Source organism: Wyeomyia smithii, chromosome 3 (genome assembly GCF_029784165.1).
Source record: "Wyeomyia smithii strain HCP4-BCI-WySm-NY-G18 chromosome 3, ASM2978416v1, whole genome shotgun sequence".
NCBI lineage: Eukaryota > Metazoa > Arthropoda > Insecta > Diptera > Culicidae > Wyeomyia > Wyeomyia smithii.
Window position 1 is genome coordinate 100,632,960 of NC_073696.1, and position 18,724 is coordinate 100,651,683.

At 40.0% G+C, this 18,724-nt stretch overlaps 1 protein-coding gene across 3 annotated transcripts in view; it reads left to right on the plus strand.

Moving 5' to 3' along the window:
* The window catches only part of LOC129729516 (carbohydrate sulfotransferase 5), a 61,350-nt gene that overhangs the window by 24,550 nt on the left and 18,076 nt on the right, over positions 1-18,724 (plus strand). For all 3 annotated transcript variants that reach the window (XR_008728685.1, XM_055688144.1, XM_055688145.1), the window contains one exon: positions 12,026-12,205. Coding sequence is in view for 2 of the 3 variants with exons in the window: in XM_055688144.1 (XP_055544119.1) it covers positions 12,026-12,205 (180 nt within the window). In the remaining variant the exon portion in view is untranslated. The remainder of the gene's footprint in view (positions 1-12,025; positions 12,206-18,724) is intronic.

An 18,724-nucleotide genomic window follows, 5' to 3' on the forward strand; every position in this document is an offset into this window, starting at 1 on the left:
ACCCAGCCGTAAACTGTGTATCTTCCATTACTCGTCAATGGAGGTGAGTATTTTTACGGCTGGGTATTTGTTTACGAGCTCGACATGAATACCCATAATATATTTCAGGCCTCTGGGTATCGTTCTGCATATACCCACGTTGAGTATTTGATTTGATCATTTTTGGCTGTTTTCCAGACATCACCATCTTGGATTTCAAAGCAGTGCTTGGAGTCGATTTTCGGTCTTTGGCATCATATCGGATCTAGAATGATCATTTGTGGTAATTCCAGCAACCGGACGTTGCCACTTCCGATTTCAAAGGGGTGTCTGGGGTTAATTTTAGGCTTCTCGCCATCTCGAAATTTAAAATGATGTATAGATTCGGTTTCTGGTCTCTGAGCATCATTTCGATTTCGGGATGACCTTTTTTGGCTATTTTTCATTAACCTGAGATTGTCGCTTTGGATTTCAAAATGACATCTTGAGTTGATTTGCGGCCTTCGGGCATCATCTCGATTCCAGAAACACCCATATACTCTATTGCGATAAAATCTGTAGGATCAAATGCTAAAAGATTTCATTGAAAATCATATTACTGCAAATGAAATTTGTCAATTCAATTCTTTTTCAATGCAAGAGAAGGTTTTTCGCGAGATGTAAAGATTTTGGCTTTTCAGAGTGTACTCGAGAGCATTAATCTTCTTGAAGGTTAGATTGTATGGCGAAATCCGAAACACTTTCAGGCCTTTATAAAACTTGCTGTGACAACGAGAAGTTGGAAAATGGCAATGTTTATATTATGAAGAGCGTAGGTTATTGATACAGCCTTTAAAAATATCAATTTTTGTTACAATTCTTACCCCGAAAGCTGTGAAATTTTCTTATTTTCCACTAATGTGAGAACAGAAGCTTCGCCAGCGAGAACAGGAGTTAAGTGAGTATTGCAATTTCCTTTGAAATCTACTTCAAATTGTTAATAAAAATATATTCAAACCAGTTAGGACGTACCACAAAAATTACGAAAATTATGCAAAGTTGTCTTTGACTCTTAGTTTTTTCTTGTTGAGAAAAAAAACAGCGATAGAAAGAAGGAGCGCGAGCGAAAGAGAGAGATAGAGAGAGCAAGAAAAATAGAGAGAGAGTGAGAAAAAAGGAGATAGGAAGAAAGAGAGAGCAAGATAGAGAGAGAAAGAGAGAACAAAATAGAGGAAGAGAGAGAGAAATTCAGGAAGAGAGAAAGAGGAAAGAGGGGGAGAAAAAGAGAAATAGATGGAAAAAGAGGAAAAGAGGAAGAGAGAGATGAAGGAAGAAGAGAGAAAGGGCGAGAGAGAGAAAGAGGAAGAGTGAGAGAGAGAGAGGGGGAGAGAGAGAGGGAAAGAGGAAGAGAGAGAGAGAAAGACAGAGAGAGAGAGAGAAAGAGGAAGAGTGAAGAGAGAGAGAGAGAGAGAGAGAGAGAGAGAGAGAGAGAGAGAGAGAGAGAGAGAGAGAGAGAGGAAGAGAGAGGAGAAGAGAGAGAGAAATTATGCGAAAAGTGAAACATACTATCTCTACAAATTTACTTTGGTCAATATTCAAAAGTTTAAGCAACCAATAAAAAACGCGCTCAGTATGATTTCTAAGGATAGATCAATATGATTTTTTGAAGCACACATTCACACCTGCAAACACCAAAATCGGATAATAAATTGGTATACATCACAAAAAATTTTTGAATGATAGACTATTTTATATCATCATCAATGTTAATAATTTTTATCTAACACTAATAAAATAACTCTCTGAAAATAATGCGGCGGCCCTAAAAAGATTAAAAGCGGCAACTAAGATCGATTTACGGTGTATGAATATTGTTCCGGCGATTTCAGAAATGAACCAACTGTTCACTGAATTCTTTAGCAACACGAAGCTTTAAGCTAAAATATAATCATTTAGAGCAGCGGTTCTCAACCTGGGGTACGCGTACCCCTAGGGGTACGCGAGAGCCTTCAGTGGGTACACGAAAGAAAAATCAGTAATGGCGGACAAAGCAATTTTTTTTATAATACTTTATTTGTTGTTCAAGCTTCCTCTTAAAACATGACTGTAGCAATCAAACAAATCACAGCTCAATTTTAAAGCTAAACTAGACTAGCACAACATGATCTACCACTCTCCCACTCTGCGAGAACATTCCAAGCCAGGGGGTACATTGATTTGGAAAATATCGCCAAAGGGTACGCGGACAAAAAAAGGTTGAGAACCGATGATTTAGAGAATCAATTCAAATTTATCTTATTTCACTTACAATTTTCAGTGAATCGCCTATAGGATACCGCATGTGTTTTAGGTTAAGCGCTTTCCTTCCTGCTGTTATTTTATAAATTATGTTAAGTACATTATATAAGTGTATTTATATAGAACTTACGTTGTAGCCTAAGATATTGAAAAAAATTCCAGATTGATGTAATTTTTAACTTATAGGTGTTTAAGTTATAAGCAATAAGTATTCAAGATATTATAAATTCACTACCGCACAGTACCCTTACTAACACGCAGAGAATTCTAAGTAAGAATCCCAGGATACCTTCAACTCGGTGACGGAATCGTGAAAGTAATCACAAACACGATCCGGAGGATTCCCACTCAGGGTTCTTATTCAAGAATCCTAGAGCCATATACAGGGCATTCCTGAGGATTCTTTTTTCAGGAATTCTTTTCAAGGACGCTCACGAATCCGGGTATGATCTTTGATCAGCAAAGTCAATCACTTCGACACTGCAAGGAAGCGGCACGTCTATTGTTGATTAGGCATAGACACAAATATCATCCCGAACCCGGAAATACTCCTATAAAGTGGTCGATTGCCGGCTTCCACCCGGTTCCGAAGATACCCATGTTTACGCCATAAATCGGCTCTAGATGCCATTTTAAATTTTTTAAGTGTTAGCAGATTATTTCCAGAGTTAAACAGCCTCATGTAGTTTGACATCAATTTGCGATCGCTGCTTTGCATCGCATCTCTGTGCTATTCTCGACAGTGAGAATAAGCAACTCTTCTGATAACACAGTGCAAAGTTGTTTTCGCGCTGAAAATTCGACACATGCACGCAAGCACCTACCGCTGATGCTGCCGCTGCCGCACAAAGGCGACTTTTTGTACTCGAACTTCCTAAGAGTTGTAGTTCTACGTCAAAAAACGAAATTTTAATAAAAATGATCGTTCAGCGATTGTGAATAACCCTGAAAAAACGCATAAATCGCAAATATGTTCAATCCAGTACGAAAGACAATAGTAAATTCCCATCATGGATATTTTCGAAGGCTTTCCTACCACCGCGAACCTTTTCAAGTTTATTCTTTTATTCATCTAATCAAATAGAAACTCTCTATTCCGGTTTCAACACAGTCATTTGGAGTATTTGAATCGTTTGTTTGACAAACCGCCAGTACATCGTGACTATCGTGTAGATTTGGGTGGATTTTCAAATAAACCATCTGTGTATTCAGCAGAGCGCTTGATAGACTCGAAATTCCGATGCTAATTTTATGCCTCAGAAAAAAGTAACTGAGTTGACAGTTCTTATCTGGAATCAGTTGCATCCAATGGACCGCTGACAGATAAGTGTTGTAAAAGTCTAGAAGCTATAAATGAATCATTTTAATAATATTTCTCAATTTGACTCCTAAAACTATGCTAAATTCGAAAAGGTAAATCAAATAGTGATTGTTGATAATGAGCATCTTTGTATGTGCTGCCACAAATTTAAAAGTATATCCCACTACTCCACTCTTAATTATGCTGCATAGAGTTCACATTATGATAGCCCAATAAAATTAAATATTCAATGAAAATTTACAAATGATTATAATACATCTTATCGGATGCAAAATTTTCATTAACTGCATTGAAAATAAGCTCTATCAAGGCGTTCAGGCGTATATTCGCTGCTGATAGGGACTTTCATTTAACTACAATGAATAAATCAGCATTTCATTTCATTACTACGAGAGTACTGTTAATATGAAAAGCATTATCTTCGCTGTAGTCGATTAAAGACACAGCAAATGAGCTTCTCAACAACAGCGGTGACACTTTCTAATGTCGTTTGTAAATTAAAGCTTTCCGATGGGCATCTTGTTGAGAGTTTCTGTTTTGAATACATTTACGTTTATAAGCTGATATAGATGAAAATACGAAGCAAGTTGAACCGCCTGTTGATAACGGACTTAGTATATATGACTACTGATAAAGAATCTACTACTGTCACTGTATGTAAGTTGTTACATTTTTCAAAAGCCTTTGAAAGTCTCTATCTAAATAATGTTTGCAATTATATTATCACTGCTGTCGTCAGGTGGAACCGTACTATAAAACTACTAAGTTTCTAAAATAGCTGCGTATTTATGAAAATGTATGACTATTTCACGTTAACATAAAATAAATTCGCTCACGGTTTTATGGCACACAACTGATGTGCAGTTTCATCAGTCTCAAAACAATTCAAAACAACAGTAACTAACTTTCGACAGCTGAACCAACAACGGTCGATCCACGAAAACCCATATTAAAAACATCTATAATCTCATGCACTTTCGTTGCTATTGTTGCCTCTTTTTTATCCATCAAATGCGACTTTTCGTATTCGCCTCCCAATAAACTGTCGTACGCTTGGCAAACATGCCACAATTTACAATTGTAATGATTTGCATGCATAAACGAGCACCAAACAACAGTCCCCCGCTGAATGAGCGGCAGTTTTCTTTTCACAGCAGCGTTGAGAATTGAACATAAAGTGCCACGAAACTCACAGTTCCAACGCTTAGTGTGCTTGTTTTTGCGTGGCTTATTGACACGTACACCGTTATCATTTTATGAGGCCCGGCTGCAGTTTCTCTAGCCCAGCCAGGCTAATGCGACAAGCATTATGCACCATGCAGCTGCAGCATAACCGTTATTCGGTGCAAAATTGTTATTTTTGGGTCACGTTATAAGGCTCGTTAATAAATGCTAATTTAAAACCTATATCCCATTTGTAGAGAAATAATTACCCGCGGCAGATCCTAGAGAAATCAATTAAATTTGGCATTCATGTGAAAATATAAGTATCCCTGAACTTAGAAAGTAGCAATAGATATGCTGATATCGTAAAATAGATTTTAAAGTTTTGTCTGGCGCATCAGCCTAGTACCTTGCGTGCACACTGCATGCATTCGGTATTATCACTGCAACGGTAGCTGGGTTTGTTTCCAGATTACCACGCTAAGGTCGGTTAAAGTTTCATTATCTGGTAACTGAAGGAAAATTTTACTCGAAATAATTGTTTAGCGATTGGTGCGCAATTTCTCATACTACACAATGAGACAAAGCCAATTGTTGGATTCTTTGGTCTGTAACCGTCGCTCTTATACTTTTGCCATTATCTGGCGAAAAGTACTTCAGTCTCAATCCAAGTCATCAAATAGCATCGATGCGAAAAATGCCAGTCTGTGATTGTCTGAAATAATGGAGAATTGGTGAGCTCTTCCAGCTTAACACAAAGAGTTAGAGTATGAAAAAATAACTGAAATTTGTGTTTGTTTCGAGCATTACTCTTTGGGACGCGAACATGACAGATATTTATTTGTGCTGAATGCAAAAAATAGTCCCCAAAACATTCCTAACTTGATTGCAAACCAAACTTCAAAGTGAAAACTACTCACTTTACTTCACTTTTATGGCGACAGGTCGTTAACGACCCACTGCCGAATCCAGAATACGTCTTTACATCCCACCGGCCGATTGGGTATCCTCATTCACACCACATATCCAGCGAGTACGGGGTCTACCGACTTCTGCCGGGCTCTCTGCTGAATATTGTCTCCGCTGATCGCTCCTGCGACATTCGTGTCACGTAGCAAGCCAATGCTTTTTTTAAGCATGATGATCCGCATGTTGGTATGCTTGGTACACCTCGTGATTCGTTCGCTTGCGTCACACTTCATTCTCCAGTTTTCCGCCAAGTGTTAAACGCAGAATCCTACGCTCGAAGACCCCAAGTGCTCGTCGGTCGGCCTCCTTCATCGACCAACACTCATGGCCCTAGAGTACCACCGGGAGAATCAGCGTCCTGAAAAGCGCAAATTTCGTGCGAACATGCATGCTGTGGGATCTCAGCTGGCTACGTAAACCGTAAAAGGTCCTGTTTGCGGTCGCTTTACTTCGCGGCTAACGTCGTTATCACACGTTACGAGAATACAAATCCAAGACTCAACGAACTTCCACGCTCTCCACCAGCCACCAAGTACTTTGTTTTGGTAGAGTTAATGGTAAGTCCAATTATCGCTAGTTCCCACCGCTCTGCGACCGACGATATCAATACCACCTGCAAAGCCAAGGAGCATATGAAACTTTGAGATAATAGTACCGCTTCTTTGCACACCAGCTCTCCGTACTGCACCTTCTAAGGCAATGTTAAACAACAGGTTCGGGACTGCGAAACCCTGCTTCAGACTGTTATCGTCACGAACGGGTCTTAAATTAAGACCGCAATCTTGATATTTGGTGAAAAACCGTCAAGGGTGGCACGAATCAGGGGCAATCGTGTTCAAACATTATCTGCAATAATTAGTTGCGTTTAACTGAATCGTATGCCGCCTTGAAGTCTATACACAGATGATGACTTCAAGGCACTAGTACTTTTCGATAAAGGCTTCTCCCAACTGTCTATTACACAGGATGCGGGAGAAAATCTCGTAGTCAGAATACAGGAGTGCTATGCCTCGATAATTACTGTAATCGAGTCGGTGGCCCTTTTTATAGACTGGACGAATGAGTCGGCCCAAACTTTTAAGATGAGCCATTGCTTACTCCCAGCTTTGAGAGGTTCGGTAGGGAGGCCGTCCTTTCCAGCTGTTTTTTTACAAGCTGCTTTGTGGCTCTTTTCAAGCTTCCCTGACCTCGTCCAAGCTTGGCGGATACACAGCTTGTTCATCCTCTTCAATTTCTCTCCCGTTTTTGTCGATGGCTCTATCCTCTTCGCCGTGATGCACTACCTCTAAATTTCGTTTCCATCACATGGCCACCTGTGTCCCATTGGTTATCAGGTTCCCTTCCTTGTCGCTTAACATGGCAGGGATTGGTACCGTCCGGTTTACCACCCTGTAGAAACTTCTCGTGTCGGAGAAGGTAGTCTCCCTCGCAAGAGATCGTTCGCAGTGTTCACGTTTCTTGCGTTGATTGAGTCTCTTTTCGGCTGCTGTAGCCCCTCGATAACTTTCCCTTGTCTGGCTGCCGAGTCACACAATTTGCTGCCACCATCGTGTGAGCACGGGCCCGGTTTTTCTCGTCCGCCATCTCTTGACGCTCCGCATCGAACTCAGTAGTAACTCCGTCAGCTGACAACCTCCGAATGTCCAACCGTATCTTCCTTACAGTACTCGTCTTATATACGTTGGTCAGCCGGGTGCGAACCGTTCCTACCACGAGATGTTGGTCTAAGACGACGTTTGGGCCTCAGAAGGACCGTAAATTTATGTAAACTGAGAAATTTCGAAGCTCAACCAGCTCTCTGGCTAAGATGCCCACGCATGCCGGTTCGAGTGGAGTTCTGACGTTTCAAGTACCGAGTTTCCAATAATTGTCCCTTTTCGTTCGCCTGGGTCGATACCAATTGTTCCCATTCGTTGGGTTGTTCGTTGTAGGGTACCTTCGGCATATTGCCTTACTAGGGCTGCGATGCCTAGTCTCGCGACGGGGCTGCCGTCTTAGGTGTAGGTGCATTTTGTAATTCAGCCGTCCGCTGCGGATCAGTCGCTGTTTGAGCCGCCCCTGACATGAGGGAACAGACGGAGAACAGTACCCCCTCCTCTGTCAGCATACGACCAAATTTTCCACCGGTTCACCGATCTTCTCTTGGTTGCTCGGATCCCAGTTGGTACCACGTGGAGGTAGGGTTGGGAGTTGCTGGGTTTTATGGCCTGGACAACACCGGGGTTTATTTTATGTCAACTAGTACGGATTTTAATGTTCTACTGGTCCGCTTTGCACAACAGTTTACGACCCAAGTGTAACCTACGTGTTTCTAATTTCGACGTTAAGGGGGAAAGTTGGCTATTTAGACAAAGTATACACTAGTAACAATTCTTGTCTCCATCCTAGGACAATTGGTCTACCAGACAAAGAAAGTAACCCAAGAGTAGCATGCTGCTCTCCTTAGATTGCTACTGTGTAGTTGTTTGTAGTGTAGTAGTGTGTGTAGATGTTTAGTTCTGAAATATCGAATATTTTTTTTACTAACCAGGACTTAATTTGACTAGCTCTAGTTACCATTCGTTCAAATATACCACCATTGCATGACATGGGCCTTTACCATGAGATATTACAAAGAAATGTCACTGTAAGTTACTATATGGTACTATATCTAGAATCAAATCGACATGATTTTTTTTTTCATTTTCAGAATTGCTATTACTTGGATATGGAAACATACACAGCTAATGTGTTTAAACTTAAGACTGCAGTTATCTTAACAATATCCATTTTCTCAAAGTATTTTCTCCAACTTTATACTAAACTAGCTGAATGTACCCGGCCTTTCTCGTGTAAAAATTTCTGCTTTTTCCATAATTCTCTATATTTATATTTATTTTTCCCAACCCATCATTTTAAATAACATTTCTATTTTAGTTACAAACCTGCTTATATACCACCTTTTTCGTTGATTGACAATCGATGAGGAGGCATTCCAGCTGGGTCGAGTTAGTTCAAAAATTCCGTTGGAAAATGGATTGCCTCATCAGCATCTTCGACGGTATCGATTAACTTACAATAAACTCAAATTACACCGAAATTACATAATCAATAGCCTAAAGTCATCTCTGATATTTAAAATTATTGCTTGCTTTGTCTTCTCGTTTCACTTTTTTGTGTGAACAATATCGATATCATCCTTATAGTTGAACATCAGTCTTCATGAATTAATTAACAATTTGGAGATAAGGGGACTATCTCAACATTTTCCTCAAATTTTGAATAACTTCCAATGCAGAAAAACAACTCTTACTATACCAAACGTTCGGACACCAATTTTCGGTTTTGGGGAGTCGACTCTTACCTATGAACCTTATTATCAAATCAAGCAGTATTTGGATATTTTTCTTCTTGAATTTAAAAATAGCGTTGGACGCTCGTTATCATTTTCTGAACATAGTTCTCTTTCTAGAAATATTGACATTATTTAACCATTTTGCTCAGTTTTACACAGCTTGGCAGAAAGCAGTAATCGCGGAATTGATTTCAAAACAACGTTTCAATATTACGTCCAAGCCTTCTTCTGTATTCTAGTAACCCTTCCAAAAAATGTAATCCGCCATGTACGATTTAAAAATGTGCGCCAGACATGAATATTTGGATTATGGCCGTCATCTTGAAATCTAGAATATACATATTGCAGAGCACATATTCAAGGAGGGCATGAAAATTAGTCTCTGGAAATCATTTTCCGGTCTCCAGAAATGACCAAAGGCCTAAAAACTATCGTATTCATTCAGAAAGTTTCCATAATACATGAAAAAACTTGATTTTCTGACCAATTAAGACCCCCTCCTCCTTTGGGGGTTGCTCTTTCCTCTTCCCAAAATTTCTATGACCACTTCCTCTGTACAAAAAACACGATTGCCAAGTTTTGTTGAAATCGGTACAGTCATTCGAGAGTTATGCTGGAACATACATACATACAAACAAAACTTTTTTTTAAATAAATAGCTGGATCTTAGGAGCTCTTATCTTATTCGATCGACCAAATTTTAATTCGGTAATAGTTGAGCTTCAGCAACTTTTCCAAACATTTTTTTTAATCCAAAACGCTAGATTGGACTCTCCGTTATCAAGTTATGCAAGAAATATGTCAAGAAATCGTTCCAAAAACGGATCAAAGCAGGTTGGATGGTTTGAAACACTTCTCTAGAAACATTTGCACGAAAGCCGATTTTCGGCTGCAAACAGACGTCACTACGTTCCGAAAAAGGCCAATATTTGGAAATATATGATCGATTTTCGTATGACAACGTCATTCCGATTCCGAAAATACCCGTATTGCCAAGTATATAATTCAATTATTAATTTTCGCAGATTTCCAGAAACCGGAAGTCGGAAACCCAAGTTTCAAAGTATCGTCAGACACCGATAACCGGTTCTTAAGAGTCATTTTTGTTCTGAGAATACCAATATTGGGGGGTTTGTGAGCGTTTTCTACAGTTTCAAGTGGCTTCCCAGAAACCGGAAGTCGCCATCTTGGATTACAAATGGCATTGAACATCATGTTTCGGTCTCTGGACATCAACTTCCGGCCTCCAAATATGACCAAGAACCCGAAAATCATCAAATTTCAATAAAAGGTTTCCATTATGTATGAAAATTTATTACTTTCGACACCCTCCTTCTTTAAGGGTAGCCCCTCCCCCTATCCAATATTTCTATGACCACTTCCTTTGTACAAAGAACACGTATGCCAAGTTTGGTTGAAATCGGTTCAGGCCTTCGAGAGTTATGCTGGAACATACATACATACAAAACTTCTCTTTTATATGAATAGATAAATGGTGGCTTCGAACCGTATACTGAAACACAAACGGAATACTTCCAGAGTTTCACATACAATTCTCTGTTTACGGAAACAAATGAGTGAGCAGAGACATTAAACTACTTCACTAACTATCAACTACTTCACTTGCCCTATATAAAATAACAAAAGATCGTTAAAAGAAAAAGATGTGTAAAATTTCGCACAAACCATGCGTAACACAAAATCGCAGTTCCATAGACCATAATCGAGGGAAATTCTGATTTTTTTCTGACCTCGATGTTGCGATATTAAAATGTTTATCATCGAGCTTGATGAATAATTCCACAAATCTCTTTGTTTTCCGTTTATGTGTTGATACCTCATCTTCTTCTGCTTCTGGAAAAGTGAAACTTGTTTTTCCCATACGTTTTGTTATTTTTTTTTTTTGAATTTCTAATCGAGTTAAGTCTTTTTAATAATATTAAGGAAATGTTCCCGGAAATTCAATTCTGGCTAGTTTGATGTTGTGTACCCGGAACTACTCAGTTCAATTTATTTTGTGCATGTACCGTTCAAAATTCTCACTGACTCAGGCAGGTGTATTCGAGAATAATGTAGCAAATTAAAGGAGCCATTGCACTTTAACGTAATAAGAAAAAATCCAAAATCTTTTGAAAATGTAAACAGCATAGCATTTTTTGTTTGAAATCACTCAGTGGGTCTAGCTAGGTACCTTCCCACTAACACTAACTCCTTCCTGTGGTATTTGTGCCAACTACGTTATTGATGATTAAAATAGTAAGATCACTAGGAGTTGCACACCGAAAATGTTTTCGGACGCCCTGGCAAAAGGTTAGGATTTCATATGTAAATCAGTGACATTAAAAAAAAACTAACCGCCCGTAACAACAATTAAGCCCCATTATATAAACCTGAACAGAACACAAAACTATACATCTGCTTGATAGATTAGAACGAACTTCACATGTTCCAGCACGTACCCCCCATTGTGTTTGTGCTTTGTGGCGTGATTGGTGTCGAATTACGTCATCCTTCCGGATCGTGACAATTATTGTTGGATTTCCCGCGGATTGCGAACTAATGGGATTTGAAATGTCTTCCAAAGTGGTATGCAATTACATGAGCGCTGTCATATGCTCCGTTTTTTTGTCGATTGTGATGGTTGTTGACCATTTGATCCATCTAATTCGCTGGATGAAATATTGGATTTGACTTGTTTTTGTTTTCAAAGCTATATCAATGTTGTAATATTTGCAACATTGTAACTGCGATGAACTCTGCTGCACAGGCGAATTTCTCCATGTGGCTAACGGCCAATTAGATGATTATCTGCTTCCGTACGCTGTCGGCGGGAGGCCGTCGTATTATGTCAGTTCATATGCCACACAAAATTTGATGACCCAATCATCCCCTAGGTCAGCCTGCGCCCTCCTTTTTACTCATAATCGAAAATGACTCATTAACCTTCTAAGATTTAACGACGTGCCTTTCCTATTTCGCAGCTTGAACGTTCGCGTCATCCTGCTGATCCGGGATCCACGGGGGTCACTGCAGTCCCGCAAGCATCGAGTGTGGTGCCCTGGCCGCCCCGACTGTGACCATCCACCAACGGTCTGTAACGATATGCAGCTGGACTACGAAGCGGCCGTCGAGCTGACGAAAATGTATCCGACGAGGTTCCGGTAAGTAATTGCAGAATGCGATTTTATTAGAATTTTAAACTATTCTTCTACGTGCGAAATACAAATTAATCGCACCAAGATTTGAAGTCATCTAGTAAACCGCCCACAGGGCGGATGGCGTTGTAATTTTTATTTTGCAGTCACATCATGTTTTTGGAAGGTGCTTATAAAAAGGCTAAGACACTGTCTATTTCATCATGAACGACCACAAAGTAATAAATACTTGAAAGGCATACTAAATCCTGCTTGGTAATTCGCCACAGTAGACTATAATCATTCCATTAGCAGTCCGGGGCTTGCCGCTCACTTTGTCTATCATCAAAATAACGCATGTAAAATAGCATAGATAGCACTTTGGAGCACCTAAACATGCAGCGCTTTCGCGCTCACCGAAACCCTATCGGTCCAAGTACCCCTGCTTGCCTGCGTCAAGACACACGCACCAGACTTAAAATATGTACCTTGGCTTAAACAAGCGGTCTATAAAATTATCCTCGACACGCATGTGACTGCCGATGCGAAAGTGACAGGTATCAATCTGTTCAACAATCTCTCTGAATTGGCATTGCGGCATGGCTGAAACGAATTATGTCTGACACGCGGCCCGACTGCAGAAAAACATTGCAGCCCTAATCCATCTAACAGTGAATGAGTGCCATTTCTAAATGATCTATCTTGCTATAATCGATTCGAAACGAAAAGTTTTGAATTGGTTACAGTTTCTATGGTAATCGAACGCTAATGGAATGTGGTCCTTTTTATAGGCACTTCAAATAGTAGAGCGATTCCATGAAAGTGCTGTCTCATAGGAAATACAATGTAGTTATGGCCGGGACGCTAAGTCCGAATCTGATATTGTTTTCCCAGAACAAGTTTATGTTGTTTTGAGTATTGCGGTAATATTATACATTATCCGATTGTGGAGATTTGTATTTCACTAATTTTCAACGCTGTCTCAGTACACTTAAAAAAATGCAGGCAAACAAAATTTTGGAGTACTTTGATACCTCGACAGTCGATACCTAATTACGGAAAAAAGTATTGCTGGGAAATTGTAGTTTTCTTTTTTGGCCCAATGACCGCCCCACTTCACTGTGCACTATGGTAGGGTAAATTAACCTATAGTGGACCACCCGCCAGATTGATTTAATTTATGCGAAAATTCGGAGGATTTTCAGAATACTTTCAGTTGTCAACACAAGTTTGTTTTAAAGATCAAATTGAAAAAAAAAATGAAAGATTCCAGCCATTCCTGTGAATTGGTGTGCCCTTGGCCAGCTCGGAAATGTGTAAAGTCTCCAGAGACTCAAATGACAACGTTAAGCAAACGTAGAAGCGACGAGCCCGGCGAGTATCTAATATGCGGCTTAAACTTTCCTCGAAAGCTGTTTTCGTTTATCCCAAATATTCCTGATTAAACATTCAATGACAATTTCTAGAAAAAAGGGGAATTCTCCATTTATTTATTAGTTTATTTTTAAATCTTCATTATACCAATAGAAAGATCTCGAGCATATTTTAGAGAATCAAAAAAAAAACTCTGGAAAAATGCCTTATATTTGTCAACTGTTTTTGATTGGAATGATTTTTTTACATTATGAGCACGTCAAGAGAGACTTCTCAGAAGATCAATGCGATTTTTCGATAAATTGCGCGTCATTTTTAACGAATTTCTTTGTAGAAAGTTTCGTTCTCAAGTTATAACAGATATTGAAATGCAAATCTCCACAATCCGTTGGGAACGGTTGGCGGCGAAAATAGAAATGGTTCTACTTTTTACAACAACAACAAGCGATGGTCGACCGCTGTGCTCTGGTTGGTCGAAAAAGAACGGAGCGGTAGCGGTCGACCGCTGCAGCGGCTAGTCTGATACAGACTTAATATCCATGTCCTGACAGGATTTGTGTCAGGTGGAAGTTCACCTCCCATGAGAAAGAGTGGTATGGTCAAAAATTGGTTATCTTCCATTTGTCGTATTACTCTTATCGTGTATCAAAAAAAAAAAACAAGATCACCCCTCATTATAAAGATGTGTATGTATAGTGCCATGCCCTATTTTTGATTTCGACATCTGCTCTTCAGTTGCGAAAATGGCGTCGAAGCAAGAGAAGTAACGAATCAAAACATTGCTCGAGCATCGTGAAAATGCGAACTAATCGCACACAAAGTTGGCAAAATTGTTGAATGTGGACAAATCAACCGCCACCAACGTAATAGAAGTGTTTGGAGAACGTTTGTCGACTGTCAGGAAGACAAGATCGAGGGTAAATCGAAATCCAAAGACCGCAAAAACAACCAAAAGAGTGGCCAATAGTTTCAAGCGGAATTCCAATTTTACCGTCCGAGGGTCGCAAGCAAACCAAACTGTGAATCGAACAAAAAAAAACTAGTCGTTCTTACAAAAAAGTATTGACTCCAAATCGTGACGATAAGCAAAACAAGTCGACAACGATCGCGAAAGCGGCGACTGGAAGAAAGAAGGGGGCAGAGATTTTCAAACACATTAAGCTGTCAAAGTTTGCAAAGAAATATCTCGTGTGGCAGGCCATCTGGCCCTGTGACTTGAAGAGCAACATTTTCATCGTAGAAGGTTTTGTCAGCTAGCAAATTTACGTGCAGCAGTGCCTGAACAAACGTCTCTTACTTTTTCAGCTATACAGTTGTTTCGTTTTGTTTTGGCCGGATTTGGTCGGAGAGGCAATGGATTAGTAAGCCGCGAACAACGTCCAGGAGGTACCAAAGGACATGAACTCTCCAAACACACCAGAGCTCTCCCCTATAGAAAAATACTGGTCTATCGTCAAGCGGAACATGACGAAGACAAGAAAGACAGTTGTCAATGAGATGCAGTTCTAGGTTAACTGGCGTTCTGCGGCGAACAAAGTGACCAAGAGGGCTGTACACAACTTGATAGAAGCAGTCAAGAGAAAAAGTCCGACAATTCGCATCCGCTAAAAAGGAAGCTTGAGTCAATATTTTTCCTTTATTGTGTAGGAATTGAACTTGATAATGAAACATGATTTGTTTTTTTTTAATAAAAAATGTTTGACCATTTTTGACCGCACCACCCTATACCTCCGTAATAATTCGGTCGAGGAATTGGACTATTTACGCTGCCATCTGATCATCGGGATCTGATCTTCTGGTACCTCGTATGCCTTTTGTGTCACGTTGGTTGGAGTACTCTACATCTTCCTTAATGGCGATGCTGACAGGCATCATGCCAGACAATATGCAGATTGCGTCGTATGACACCGTACGATACGCACTTCTAACTCTGAGGCACATGAGCCTGTAGATACTTTCCAGTTTACCATGATAACTATCAGTACCTAGTGCTTTGGACCATACTGGCCCACCATACATTAGCATGAACGAAACCACGCTTGTAAGAAGTTTCCGCTTGCTCTTTGACATCATTTGAGATAGTGCTGCAATAGCCGTTTAGGACCTTTTACATACATAGTTGACATGGCTCTTAAACGTGAGCTTGTCTTCAACCGTAACCCCAAGAACGTCAACGATCGCTTTGAGTTTGCTCTGATTTACGGTTATTCACGACTGTGACCTCCGTCTTATGGTGCGCTAACATCAGTTTCGACCTCTCCGATTACCTCGCCGTAGACCTCTAGCGGTATGTCGTCCGCAGCGTCGACTCTCATAACGACTCTCATAACGTACTTTAGCTTCAACAGTCTGTCATACATAACATTCCACAACACCGGGCCCAGGTTGGAACCTAGCGGTACTACTGCGGTGATCGGGATGCATTTCTGACTCTCTGTCGTGTCATAAAATAATAAAAAATTTTCCTGCAGATACAAGTTCGTGGAAAAAATAACGATAAAGAATTACAGTTTTTAAACAAAAATGTATATTCACAGAAAAAACAATGCATTTTATTTGTACAATGAATCTAATTTATATACACTGCTATATGCCTCTACCGACACGTACAGATTTTTGTTGTCCCCGGTGGCGCAGCGTATTTTGCGAAACCCGAATAATCATATTGAGTTCTGATATTTGCTACTATACGAAACAAGAAGAAGAAGAAGACAATTCAAACGGCAATTCGATTGTGTTCTAGTTCGCAAAACGACACCTACACGTTAGCCCAACACGCCTCACTGTGCGTCGACAGCGGCAATGTAGTCTGCACTTGGCTTGGCTGCACACGAATGAATATCGAGTTCTACTGCACTGATAGACGACGAGTGACCAGCGCTCTATTTATACTTTGCTCGGTCCAGTACTGTTGCCTGTGCCAGCATGTTCTCCTTCAAGACACCAGTTTTAATAACATTCTAACAGCAGAACGTAAAACTGTCTGATAGTGGAGGTGGTTACGAACTTTCCGAAAAAGCTTCGCCTTTAAGACATCAAAATAGTCTAGGCTCATGGAAGCGAATATTAGTTGACCTATTGGGACGGGGAGATTCTGTCCAATTTTTTTTTGCCCCTGCTATACAGGATATCACAGCAGGCAGTTGGTGTCTACTCATGAAGTCTGTGCCAGGAGTGCTCGTATGTGATTGGTACATTGTTCGAGAAAATTCGACCTTGAAACTTTTATGAAATTTTCACTGTTTAACAATGAAATGATAATGATAACTGAGGAGTCACAAAATTGTCCATCATTTTATCAATCCAACGACATATTGATTATTGTAATGCATCATTTGGTTGCATCAGTATTACCGTTTGAAATCTTTCATTCTAACCTTACACCTTGGTTTTAGTTTCCGCAGAATGTATCTCGATATAGTGCGGTTAGGTCCTACGTCAAAAGGTTCTGGATAGAAGGCGTCCCAACGGAAGGCGCGGTTACGCCTTCTATTTTGAATGAAGAAGGCGTCATTACATCGTGTGTGTAAGTGGGCCTTAAGTAATGCTACAAGTTTGTCAAAGAAAGCAGTGCACTAACTTTTATGCCTAAAGAGAGCCCACATTTCACTGGGATATTCAGCCAATATTATTCATTATTTATTACAATATTATTATATCATAATATTCATCGCGAATATTGGCTGAATTTTGCGCTGTATATGGGCTCTCACTCTTCAGGTATTAGAGTTAGAGCATTGCACTGTTCGACAAACTTGTAGTATTACTTAGGGACTACACTGCCCATAAACGAATTAGAGTTACACTGGCAAAAACGTACCCTAAAAAACAATTTAAAAAAAATTCAACTCTTTTTTTTTGATTGAAATTTAGTGTTTCAATTTTTTTCACAGTGTATATTTTTTTGAGACGTTATTAATTACCTACAACTCATTCTAAAATAGTTTTTCTATCGAACCGAACTGCCGGTAACCGCAAGCCAGTCCCATCTGTAAAAATATGAAATCGAGGAAACAGCTTTGAAAGATATTTTATTCACACTCAGTTATCACTTATTCAAGAATTATTTCAACAATATTCATGTTAAAATATAGTTTGCATACTAGCCTGCACTAATTACGTTGTAAAAACCACTGAAATAATTGATTTCATGATAAAAACCTTGAGTGTGACTGACTTGCCGTTACATTCTACACCGAAGAGAGAAGTAACCGCAATGGGACAGTTCGACTACGTATTGATTTCCAATTTTGTTAAGCAAACCACTACTTTTTATTGGTACATCTGAAAAAAAACCTAAATTAATCCACCTAGCGGTCAGACTCAGCCTTTCTCATTCAAGTTATTATTTTTTTTTCTTCATCTATAATTTATTTGACACGGCACAAATACAATTTAATGATTAACGGCGCCAATTATATCTGGTAGCTTACTTTCTAAAGTATCTTAATAACTAAAAGCAAATTTTTTATCCTCGCTGCCGACTACGAGCTGATACTAAATCTAACTTAAAGCTAGAATGTTTTGCATTAAAAGCACTGATTTGTTGTTTGATGGTTTTCCATCGCCATAGGTAAGCAGCATATTGAATATGTTCCGCTGCTGGGCCAAGATAATACGGACTGGCATATTGGGTTGTCTCCCTCGGGACCTGAGAGTATCGTGCGGGTCTAGTTGCTGTTTCCGGATCCGGGATCTTAACGTGTTCTTGTCGTTTGGTTGGATGTAGGCGGAAGGGAATAGGATTAAACTGGGGCGTGGATGGATTTCAGGAAAACGTATATAAGGGACATGTAGGATAGGTCACGGCTCGCCAAGACATCACGAACAGGAACAGCCGGCTGCCTACTTTCGGCCTGCAGGGAAGCTATTAATTTAGACCTGGCGTCACGGTGTACAGGGCATGACCAAACCACATGCTCTATGTCGTGATAATCCTCACCACAGGCACAGATACCACTTTCCCCGAGCCCAACACGACGGAGATGCGCGTCAAATCTATAGTGATTGGACATAAGCCGGGACATCACGCAAATGAAATCCCGACCTACATCCAACCCCTTGAACCACGGGTTCGTCGATACTTTGGGGATTATGGAATGTAACCACCTTCCCAATTCCCCCCTGGTCCAAGCATTTTGCCAACTGATGATCGTATTCTGACGTACAAGT